General features: G+C 40.6%; 1 protein-coding gene across 1 annotated transcript in view; it reads left to right on the top strand.

Annotated features, from left to right (window-relative positions):
* Positions 1-12178, top strand: part of LOC121388636 — a 207172-nt gene that overhangs the window by 52471 nt on the left and 142523 nt on the right. Inside the window, 8 exon segments of the mRNA XM_041520062.1 lie at positions 719-921; positions 924-941; positions 2210-3976; positions 4509-4650; positions 6507-6733; positions 8021-9517; positions 10022-10213; positions 11621-11755. Of these exon segments, the coding sequence (XP_041375996.1) occupies positions 719-921; positions 924-941; positions 2210-3976; positions 4509-4650; positions 6507-6733; positions 8021-9517; positions 10022-10213; positions 11621-11755 (4181 nt within the window).

The raw sequence follows: 12178 nt of genomic DNA, 5'->3' as shown, positions 1-12178 counted from the left end.
TCTGTAATGTGACATTGAATGTCAGTACTGTGAGATTGAATGTCAGTAATGTGACATTGAATGTCAGTATTGTGATATTGAATGTCAGTAATGTGAGATTGAATGTAAGTAATGTGAGATTGAATGTCAGTATTGTGATATTGAATGTCAGTAATGTGAGATTGAATGTCAGTATTGTGAGATTGAATGTCTGTAATATGAGATTGAATGTCTGTAATATGAGATGGAATGTCTGTAATTTGAGATCGAATGTCAGTAATGTGAGATTAAATGTCTGTAATGTGAGATTAAATGTCTGTAATGTGAGATTGAATGTCGATAACAGTTAACTTCCTGACACCAAGGATAAGTGTTTTCCTGTTAGTGTTTGTGTGATCCCTTATTTCTGTCAAGCCAGTGCACCACAACTGTTATATCTAAGGCCGTGGTATGTGCTATCCTGTCTGTGGGATGGTGCATTAGGAAAAAGGGAGAGGGTTTCCTCTCTGTCAGAATTACCAAATGTTTAACATCCAATAGCCGATTATTAATTAATCAATGTGCTCCAGTGGTGTCATTAAACAAAACAAACAAATTATTTCTGTCAATCAGTCTTATCATTTATCACTAAACAATATTGTGAATTCAACTCAACTGCAAGTTTTCTAGCAATTCTAATATGTAAAAAATACATAAAACAGGTTTGAATTAATTACCAATACTATTTTCCTTACTCCAGCTCTGATGCAGTCCTCTGCAGTGCTGGACAGTTCAGTTCTGTAGGCTCCACCTCCTGTTCACCGTGCCCCGCTGGTTACTACTGCACTGCAGGCACGGCCACACCCACAGCCTGCACCCCCGGGACATATGCTGTAGCAGGACAGTCTAGCTGCACTGGTTGTCCATCAGGGCACGCCTGTCCATCAACAACAACGGGAACCAGTCATACCTTTGTCCTGGAGGTGAGTCATTCTGGGGATTTTCAACATCATGCAAGACTAATTGTTTCTGGCACGAGTCCTTTTGTAGATGGTTTTTGACCTTTAGCGAGCTCAAACAATTGGTTTTCTTGAGACAAAGTGTCAAAAAACCATCAACAAAAGGACGAGTGCCAGAAATATTTTCTAGTTCAATCATCCGTATAATTTTAGTATAATTAATATAAAATTCACTACATTTTATTTTTGTACTGTGACGTCAAGACTCTGCTCACAGCTGACATAGAAGGAATGCATGCAGTGTTACATATTATTACCCATATGGTTACAAATATCTTGGTACATATCAAAGTGATATGTCCCACTAGAACACCAAGTGGGACATAACACGTTTGACGTCACACAATGATGTCATCAATTGGCGCACTACAACCTTAAAGGAACGTCAACGAAACGAGATGAGTAATATAAATTAAGATCGATTATGGATAATAAATAGGATATTAAACTCGCTATCATTTTGTATCATGTTTATGTCCCTCGTGAAATTATTTTACTCGGGACATAAACATGATACGAAATGGAAGCTCGTTTAATATCCTATAATTATGTGACATCTCGCACTACCTTTGATTATGGAATGACATTGTCAAGTACATTTTGAAATCTATTTGTCCACCAATATTTTTATGTGCCCAAACAAGTTGTTGTTTTATTCAAGTGCAAGGACAATATTTTTAATGACTCAAAATGACACAGCATTATAACTGTTTACTTGTCCACTGCTCAATTATTGAGGTAGTGTTTGCTTGTCAGAGCTGATTTTCACTTGTCAGGACAAATGGACAAGTGCTTATTTTCGAATGCTGGAGAGGAATGCAACTAGTGAAAGGTCAAGTTAAAGTATTATAAAAAACAAAAACACCTATAGTCCTTCCCACAGGGAACGCCTTTCTTCATACTATGGGATTTACAAGTTATTTATTTCTGAGCCGGGTTTTTTCTAAATTGCACACACAAATAGTATTTTTTGTTATTTCCAAAACCAACCCCTGCAATTAAGAAAATGTCCACGGCAAAAAAAAGAACCCAAACCATTGAAAAGAAAACCTGAATATATTTCAAGGCAAAAAGAGAAGAATTAAAAACGTGGGCAATTGCAGAGGTTGCTTTTCTTCTTACGTCAAAAAAAATTAAATTATTTACAAAAAACAATACTCATGTTGGGAAGGACTATAGAGTTATCTTTTTTCAAATCATCTATTTAATAATAACCGTTTTTATGTTTCCAGGAACCTACTCCCTGGGTAACCAGTCAAGCTGTACCCCATGCACCGCAGGATCCGCATGTCCAGACACCTCAACAGACACGGCTGTCTCATGTTCGGTCGGGTTCTATGCCGAGACGGGATCGCCAGCATGTCAGCCGTGTCCTGCGGGATGGCAGTGTCCGACAACTGATGGACTGAGCAACGCACGCTGTCAGACGGGCTACTACTCCCTTGGCAACGCCACAGCTTGCACCGAGTGTCCAACGGGAAAGGCCTGTCCTTCCACAAGCACCAACCAAATCATTGACTGTGCCTCAGGAACGTATTCTGTTGGCAAGCAGACGTCGTGCACCATCTGCCCGAAAGGGTACGAATGCCCCGACATCAACGCTAACACGGAAACAAAGTGTTCTAACGGTTATTACAGCGAAGGAGGCCGAGCTGCCTGTGTCCAGTGTCCTGCCGGGTTCAGGTGTCCGACGATTTACGATGACTACAAGATCACCTGTACTCCGGGAACGTTTTCCGAGGCGGGTGCGACTGCGTGCACCCTGTGTCCAGCCGGCGAGGAGTGTCCTAAGAACAACCAGACGGGAACACCTTGTACCGACGGATTCTACAGTCTGGCCGGTCAGACGGCCTGCTCACCATGTTCAGCTGGTTATCAGTGTGCTACCAAGAATGTCAAACCAGTCATTTGTCCGGCAGGTCAGTACAGCAGTGCACAGGCCATCACCTGTACCAACTGCGACGCCGGTTATGCCTGTCTTGAGGGTAGCAGCCGCAAAGACCCACCAGCAGCCTTATGCCGACTAGGATACTTCTGTCCTGATGGTAAAGCAGAAACCAAATGTCTTGCTGGCACGTATGGTGATATCAGAGGCTTGACAGCAGCTACCGATTGCAAGGACTGTCCTCAGGGTTACTACTGCCCAGAAGGAACAGCTGGTCAACCGACCTCCAGTCTCATTTGTCCCAAAGGTCACTTCTGCCCGACAAAGACGGCAGACTACAAAGAAAATCCATGTGCAGGAGGAACGTTCTACAACAACCTTGGTGCTGTTGCTCAGACAGAGTGTAAAGACTGTTCTCAGGGTCGATTCTGTCCAGCTGGTACCCCCGACGACTGGCACGACTCCAACGAGTGCCCTAGGGGAAGCTACTGTCCCGTAAAAAGCGCCAGCCCCATACCTTGCCCTGCAGGAATGTACACTGCCGAGACTGGATCGACCGGTCTGGAATTCTGCCGCATATGTCCTGCTGGACATTACTGTGAATCTGGAACCCCAACACCTACGCCGTGTGACAGAGGATTCTTTAATCCTTACACGGAACAAAACAGCTCTGCGAATTGTGCCCCCTGCACTTCCGGTTTCGCCTGCACATCATTCGGACTCACGGAACCAAACTACCCTTGTTCTCCGGGCTACTACTGTCCTGGAGGGAACTACTTACCCAACCAGACTGAGTATGCATGTCCTGCTGGCACGTTCACCAACTTCAACAATCTGACGTCCATCGACCAGTGTCAGGATTGCGAAGTGACTGTGGCTTGTTTGATAGGGACCGGAGGACTCCAGAAACCTCCTGTGTCCTGTGCTAAGGGTCACTACTGTCCTGTGAAGACTGGTTCACCAACTCAGTATCCGTGTGCTGCCGGGACTTGGACGAATCTCACTAACCTGGCCAATCAGAAGGGATGCTATCCGTGTCCGGTGGGCTACTACTGTTTGGAGGGATCTCCTGCACCAACCGATGTCTGTGCTAAAGGGCACTGGTGTCCAATCAGTAAGTTGAGCAACTTGATGTAGGTTGTTCATGTAGTGTATTGCCTTGACTATTAAGGTCGACGACAGTCATTTTTTGGACCCTTGTTTTGGCTTCGTACGCAATAAATAAAACATATCCGATGGTAATTTTTTTATATGATATATTTGACAAAAGGTACTTTTTATTTCTTTCATCTTTTTAAAGTTAAAATTAATATTTTGTCCAGAATTATGAAAAATAAAAAAATACCGACCTGTAAACAGCGTTGATTGCTTCTAATTTGACAGGGGTCAAGGTTAGTAAATCAGTTTTTATTTTAATACATTGTAGTTATTACAATTACCATAAATTGGGTAAACGACATTTCTGCGAAAATTAAATTTTTTTCTAAAACTAGAATAATCTCTAATGTTACATAACAAATTATTTCTTTATTCAGCAAATCGTTTTATGTTACTACTCGTATGTTCCCTTATTTCTTTCCAACAGTATATTTTTAATAATAGTTTTTAGCATCTCATATATTCTTGACAAAATGTCAATATTTTAGACACGGAGTATGCAACACAACATCCCTGTCATGCTGGTTCCTATAGCAACAAAACAGGAAACATCCGGTGGGAGCAGTGTGAAGATTGCCCCCCGGGTCACTACTGTCCGGAGGCTTCCATCCTGCCAACAGGTTGCCCTGCGTGAGTATTTTATTTATTACCCATATGGTTAAAAATATCTTGATACATCTCAAATTGATATGTCCTACTTAGAACGCCAAGTGGGACATAACACATCGATGTCACACAATGATGTCATCGATTGGCGCACTACAACCTTAAAGGAATGTCAACCAAACGATATAAATTAAGATCAGTTATGGGTAATAAATAGGATATTAAACTTGCTACCATTTCATATCATGTTTATGTCCCTCATGAAATAATTTTGAAATGATTTCACTCGGGACATAAACATCATACAAAATGGAAGATCGTTTAATATCCTATAATTATGTAGCATTCGTCACGAGTGTTTTTTAATATAGAAAATTTGAACAGAGTCTTCTACGTTAAAGCAGTGTTCTCATTGTGCGATTAATCGCATCGATTTGTCATGTGTAATTTGTCAGCCCTGCAAAAATCAGAACGTATAAGAGTAAAGTCTTTTTGATTTAGGTGTTCTCACATACGACAAGTCTGTGTGACTAGTTGCATTATAAGAATGTCCCTTAATCAGTATTACTGATTAACTAGATGAGGTTGATGTTTTACCTATTTAAAACCCATGAGTAGCGGATTCTATTTATTCTATAAAATAACATTTTAATTTGATATTTAGTAAATCACAGTTATAAAGTCACCTTCATCGGTAACGTCATCAGGATGGGTTCAAATGTAGTTTGACATTACACACTTTTAACTAAATCTGACCAAAATGTTACTCTCAGTTGCAGAGGTCTTGTTGGCTTGTGAACAAATGACATATTAACAGCAAATTTTTTTTAAACTGAGTTAATATTATAGACGTGTGCATTATAGGATATATTGTTTTTTTTCTATTATTATTATTATTATTATTATTAACAACAAAAGAATTTAATTTATTTATTCATCCATCGATAATTCTTATTTTAGTTTAGTTTAGTTTAGTTAATTTTATTAGTTTAGTTTAGTTTAATAAAAAGTCACATGACCAAAATTACTTCGACACAATTGGCCAGTCATCATCGCCAAGAGGACTGGCCTCGGTGGCGTCGTGGTTAGACCATCAGTCAACAGGCTGGTAGATACTGGGTTTGGATCTCAGTCGAGGCATGGGATTTTTAATCGAGATACCGACTCCAAACCCTGAGTGAGTGCTCCGCAAGGCTCAGTGGGTAGGTGTAAACCACGTGCACCGACCAGTGATCCATAACTGGTTCAACAAAGGCCATGGTTTGTGCTATCCTGCCTGTGGGGAGCACAAATAAAAGATCCCTTGCTGCTAATCGGAAAGAGTAGCCCATGGAGTGGCGACAGCGGGTTTCCTCTCAAAATCTGTGTGGTCCGTAACCATATGTCTGACGCCATATAACCGTAATTAAAATGTGTTGAGTGCGTCATTAAATAAAACATTTCTTTCTTTCTTTCTTTCTTTCTTTCATCGCCAAGAGCTGTACGAATGCTGTCAAAACAACTGGCGTGAACACACAATGAGGCTTGCCCCGCCAATGAACCTATGAAATGCCGTCTAAATCGGTTAGAAGTCTTAAGATGTTTCTTCAGAAATAAGAACGGGCTCCTACTTGCTGCACCCATTCTTATTTCTGAAGAAACATCTTAATGCCTTCTAACTTATACATACATGTAGAGTAAAACTCCTCTCAATCAGATGCCCACAGAACCAAGTGAAAAGTCCAGTTATAAGAGGTATTCAGTTTAGAGAGGTTCTATTCTTTACTGATATTTAAAAAAAGAGTCATGAAAAATGTCCGGTTTTGATAGAATTCCGGTTTACCGAGGGTCCGGTTTTGAGGGCTTTCACTGTATATCAAAGTACATGTTACTCGTTACAGAGGGACGTACTACGAGAATGAGAAGGCGGAGAAGGTCCAGGACTGTGTGGACTGCAAGGCCGGCTTTTACTGTCCGGGTCTGAGCAACACTGAACCGTTGCCATGCGAGAAGGGAAACTACTCTGCCTCGGGGGCTGCAGCATGCACACTGTGTGAAGCTGGGTATTACTGTGACCAGAATGCCACCAGCAACACTTTCATGTTGGCAGAACGCATCTGTCCCGCAGGTTAGTGATTTAACACCCAGGGTAGTGTACTTACAATAATAATATGTACATGTAGTGGAGGGGGCAGGTGCCACCAGCAACACTTTCATGTTGGCAGAATGCATCTGTCCGGCAGGTTAATGATTTAACACCAATGGCAATAATAATATGTACATCGCAGGTTAGTGATTTAACACCCAGGGTAGTGTACTTACAATAATAATATGTACATCGCAGGTTAGTGATTTAACACCCAGGGTAGTGTACTTACAATAATAATATGTACATCGCAGGTTACAATAATAATATGTACATCGCAGGTTAGTGATTTAACACCCAGGGTAGTGTACTTACAATAATAATATGTACATTGCAGGTTAGTGATTTAACACCCAGGGTAGTGTACTTACAATAATAATATGTACATGTAAGGGAGGGGGCAGGTCCCAGCAGGGACACTTTGTCTTCAGAATTTTGATTAATGATCGCTGTTAATTAAATTTGAAACTAATTTTAATTTTAAAGAAGTAATAATGGTTTATTTAAATTAAAAGAGAAAAACGCCCAACAGTTTTGGTTTCTGGTTTTCAAAAGGCTAATAAAGTAATGAGAGAAGACCTACAAAACCAAAATTTGTGATGTAGACATGAAAATGTTTTATTTAGCCTTAGGCAAAGAAATGATTGTTTTTTACTTACACCCCAGCACATTACTTAATTAGTGACTGTTAGAAAATGGGGGGGAAAAGGAATGTTTGGCTATTGGGTGTCCTGATAAATGTGCTGTAATTACACCTATATCAAAAAGATATATTTTTTAAACCCAAATTGTTGGTAGTACTAAACCAAATAACTTCCGGCTGGGTCAAAGTTCAAGGTGCACCCAATTTTTGATAAGAGAAGTGAACACCACAAGTCCTGTGATTGGTGATAAAATATGTGAGTTGTAAAAAAAAGATAGTTTCATCTGGACAAAAAATGTATGCAATTTTATTTCATCTAGTACCACTGTGTCAAGTAGCCTTGTGCTTGAAACATGTATGGGGTACCTGTAAAAAAAAGTACTTGAATTTTGAGCAGAACTAGGGTAGTCATAGATGTTAACCATTATCTCAGAAATGAGCAGCTTGATCCCCAATTTTTTCTGATTCACTTCAAAGGTGAGGGGTGGTAGTATTTATATCCGAGGCATTTATGTCGATTGATACGCTGCAGATAGGAGTTTTATCCATATATGTTACTACTGTTGTCTATGGGATTTGATTTGGTAGTATACACCCTATGTTACTACATTATTTTTTTTTAACAGGTGTGGAATGCCCCCCTGGAATGGTCAAACAACCGGATCTCATTGCAGACAAGTGTCGGACCGGTCACTACTGTCCAGCGGGCGATATCAACCCTTACCCCGTGCCCTGCCCCAAGGGAACCTTCAACCCGGACTACGGAAGAAAACAGGTCTCGGACTGTGTGTACTGCACTCCTGGCCAGTACTGCGACGTGGAGGGTCTGAACACCACCGCCGGAGACTGCCCTGGGGGTTACTACTGCCCCCTGGGAACAGGCAACCAGGACACCTACCCGTGTCCTATAGGATTCTACAGGAATGGGTCGGCCCGAGAGTCCTTCCAGGACTGTACTGAGTGTATCTCCGGTTTCTACTGCGACCGAGAAGGTCTCGCTGTGCCCATCGACTGCCCGCCGGGCTATTTCTGCGTCAGCGGCAGCACGTTCGCTCAGCCATGTCCACTCGGCACGTACAGCAACTCAACGAAGCTCCGTCGGAGCACGGACTGCACGCCATGCCCCGGCGGCTACTACTGCGACGGAATCGGTCGCACAGAACCAATGGACATCTGCGACGCAGGTTTCTTCTGCCGTGAGAAGGCGTACACGTCGGCTCCTCCCACGGGGGCCACAGGGGGAGTGTGCGAAGCCGGCGGCTACTGTCCGCCCGGGTCGGCGTTCCCCACGGCGTGTCCAGTCGGCAAATACAGCAAGTCGAAAGGCGCGAAGACCGAGTTCGACTGCATCCCGTGCGATCCAGGGTTCTTTTGTGCCGGATCGAGCAGCAGCAATGCATCGGAACAGTGTGCCGCTGGGTACTACTGCACGGGAGGCTCGGGGATCCCAACGCAGTTCGAGACGAGCGAGGGGCACTACACGCTGAAAGGAGCCTTCAAAGAGGAGCCGTGTCCACCGGGGAAGTACCAGCCTGCCCGGCGGTCAGCCGAATGTCTGCTGTGTCCGCAGGGATACTTCTGCAATGGGACCGGAACGGTCAGCGCAATCATCTGTCCCAAAGGTAGCTACTGTCCCGAGGGCAGCCAGAACCCGGTCCCATGTCCTCGTGGGACTTTCTTGAAGGACACGGGACAGTATAAAGAGGAACACTGCAACCCTTGTACTCAGGGCTGGGCCTGTGAAGAATTCGGTCTCGTGGAACCCGTCACCAAATGCAATCCGGGTCACTACTGCATGTCCGGTTCGAATACGTCTCATCCGGTGGCAATGCCGTTTGGTGATCTGTGTCCTCCCGGTTACTTCTGTCCTGAGGGGACTGCGGACTATGTGCACACACCATGTTCTAACGGGACATATGGGAACTACTCTGGACTGGATGCCGAGGAGAACTGCACGCGGTGCGATCCAGGCAGAGTGTGTAACGGGTTCGCACTCACCGAGCCCAACGGAATCTGTGCGGCAGGTTATTTCTGCCGCGGAGGAGCCAAGACGGACATGCCCAGCGATGGAGGAGCCACAGGAAACCCGTGCACCAAGGGCTCCTACTGTCCTCCTGGAACAGGTAACAGCTTCGGTTACAGATCAAAAAGCCTGCTGACCAATTCCTACCGCCATGAAAATGACAGAATACTAATAATAATTTTAAAAAAATAATTAATGAGTAACTCAGTGAGCAAAAGCTTCCCTGAGGCCCTCAAAAAATAAATATTGTTTAAAACAAATAGTCAGAATACTATAACTTTGGTAAACCATGCGACTCAGGGAAGTTATTTTTAATTTTTTGATCTGATTTGAGCTTAGTTATTTTAATATAAAATTAGAAGAGTAGGTTTAATTTGTAAAAACCATTTGCATCAATTTTCATAAATATAGAATATTATTCAAGTGACTAATACATGTATAAAAAAATTTTTACTATCCAAATACTAAGTGTTGCAGCCATTTTGTATAAAAGTTAACAAATGGATAATATATCAATGGAAAGAATGAGCCCTGGGTTCTTTAATTGTTCACAATACATGATTGATTTGATTTGAGTATTTTAATAAGTTGATCTTACTTATAGGTGAGCCTCTACAATGTCCGTCTGGCTCGTACACAAACAGTACTGGACTGGATCACTGCATGGGTTGTCCGCCCAGTTTCTACTGTCCAGCAGGAGAACTGGTCCTGCGATGTCCCAGAGGGCGCTACTGTCCAGGAAATACAACAACAGACCAGCCTAAGTGCCCACGAGGAACGTACAACCCAGAGTTTGGTAAGATTTATTGTACTGAATACAATTTTTAACTCTGGTAAGATTGTTCTTTGCACCCCTCCCCCTCCCCTCTCCTCCCACTTCCCCCTCCCCCTCTTCAGTCTGACCATGACTCATTATCCACAAAGTCTTTTGCGTTAAAAACCATCATCAAACTTTACTCTGATAATAGTAATTTATCCTATAACTTATCCATGATATCCATGTCCATGTGATAATTTAGTTTATTAACCCGGTTAATAATGGTATGCAAATTTAAAGGCATATGCAAATTTTCAAGGTCTCTGTAATAATGTGTTGCCGTGAATGGAGTCGCTTGTTTACAAAGCCATCAAAACCTGAATACTGAGCGTAACGTTTTCATAAGATTTAGTTATAAAGTGTGTGACGTCAATTTGTGTTAATCATGATGATGTCATATGATGTGATGGAGGTGGCTTTAGTACTGTAATTTACTAAATATCAAATGCAAATATTATTTTAGAAGTGTTATAGAATAAATATAATTTGTTACTCGTGTTGTTTAATATGTAAAATATCAACCCCGTTTGTTAATCAGTATTTGTCTCGGCAGATACTGATTAACATAGACTTTATATCACACCCCATCTGAAATCATTATATATTGCCTCTCCCAATTTACATATGTAATTTGGCATGAAATTACTGTTTTAATAACCATAATCATGTCGTTTCCATATTTAATAATACTATTCTAATTACCAATCTGGAGGTGGTTCTTAGCTTGTTTAACCTCTCCCAGATGCAATAAAGTCTCTAAACAAATTAATGACGATTCAGTTTACCAAGAAATGGACAATGGTATAAATTTTAGGTGGGTTTTTTTTGTAAAATATATATATTGGTTATCTGTACGTGTATATTTTTGCTGAAATAAATAAATGAGATTTAAAAAACAAATACAACAATAATGGCAATATAAAAGGCCTAAAGTTTTCTAGTTGCATAAAGTTTGCGCAATCCTTTTGTACAAAAAGCAATAAAATGTTTCAATCAAAGGCTTTGTGTTGGTGTGGGAGGTGGATAAGACACTTCTACATGTACCTCACTTCATCACAAGAAATAAAACTCAAACCATGGCAAATTGTCTTGATTTTAGTTTTAACCTCCTCCCAAGTAAAATCCTAGATCTACACATGAATCCATACCTTAAGGACTAAAATATGTTCAGCATGTACTAAATTAAAAAAATATATTCTTGTTAAATTAACTTTATTACTTTCTTACTGGTAATTTAAAAAAAAAATTATTTGTCAAAAAAAAATCTTTCTATTTTTGGAATAAAAACATAGAAGATTTTTATATTTGTTTTTTTGTAAACAATAATCATTGATATTAAATTTGTCATGTTTTCAGTTTCTAAATTTATAATTACTCTTTTTTCAGAATTGTCCAGTATTTCCGAATGTCGGCCATGTCTGGGAGGGTTTTACTGTCACTCACTGGGAGCCATTAACTTCGACTTCAGTGAGAATGATACCGGAACAGGACCTTGCAGTCAGGGATATTACTGTAAACAAGGTAACATTATGGTCCCTAATGTGATATATAGAAAATAGTACATGACTGTTCAGTACACAGTTTATTTACCACATGGGTATCAAGTGAAACTGAAATACAGTTTTTATTATTTGTGTGTGTCTACTCATAAAAAAAGACAGCATTATCAAATAAAATACTACACGTTTTGTTTAGAAATACTATGCAATATGTTATTTTTAACAGTTAATGTAATTTTAATTGAAAGGACATCAATTTACACTACTTTAACTTCAGTCAGTTTGTACTTGATTGTAAATAAAATATCCTTTAAACGTTTATGCAAATTTTGTTAGAAATAAAATAGTGACATGTTTAAATCAGATTTCATTGAAATAAAATATTGTTTAAATCTAATTTAATTAAAATAAAATATTTTTTAAACAAAATTATGATAAAATATTA

The sequence above is a fragment of the Gigantopelta aegis genome, chromosome 2 (genome assembly GCF_016097555.1).
Source record: "Gigantopelta aegis isolate Gae_Host chromosome 2, Gae_host_genome, whole genome shotgun sequence".
Lineage (NCBI taxonomy): Eukaryota > Metazoa > Mollusca > Gastropoda > Neomphalida > Peltospiridae > Gigantopelta > Gigantopelta aegis.
Note: the sequence above shows the minus strand (reverse complement) of the source record. Positions and strands in the feature narration are given on the sequence as shown.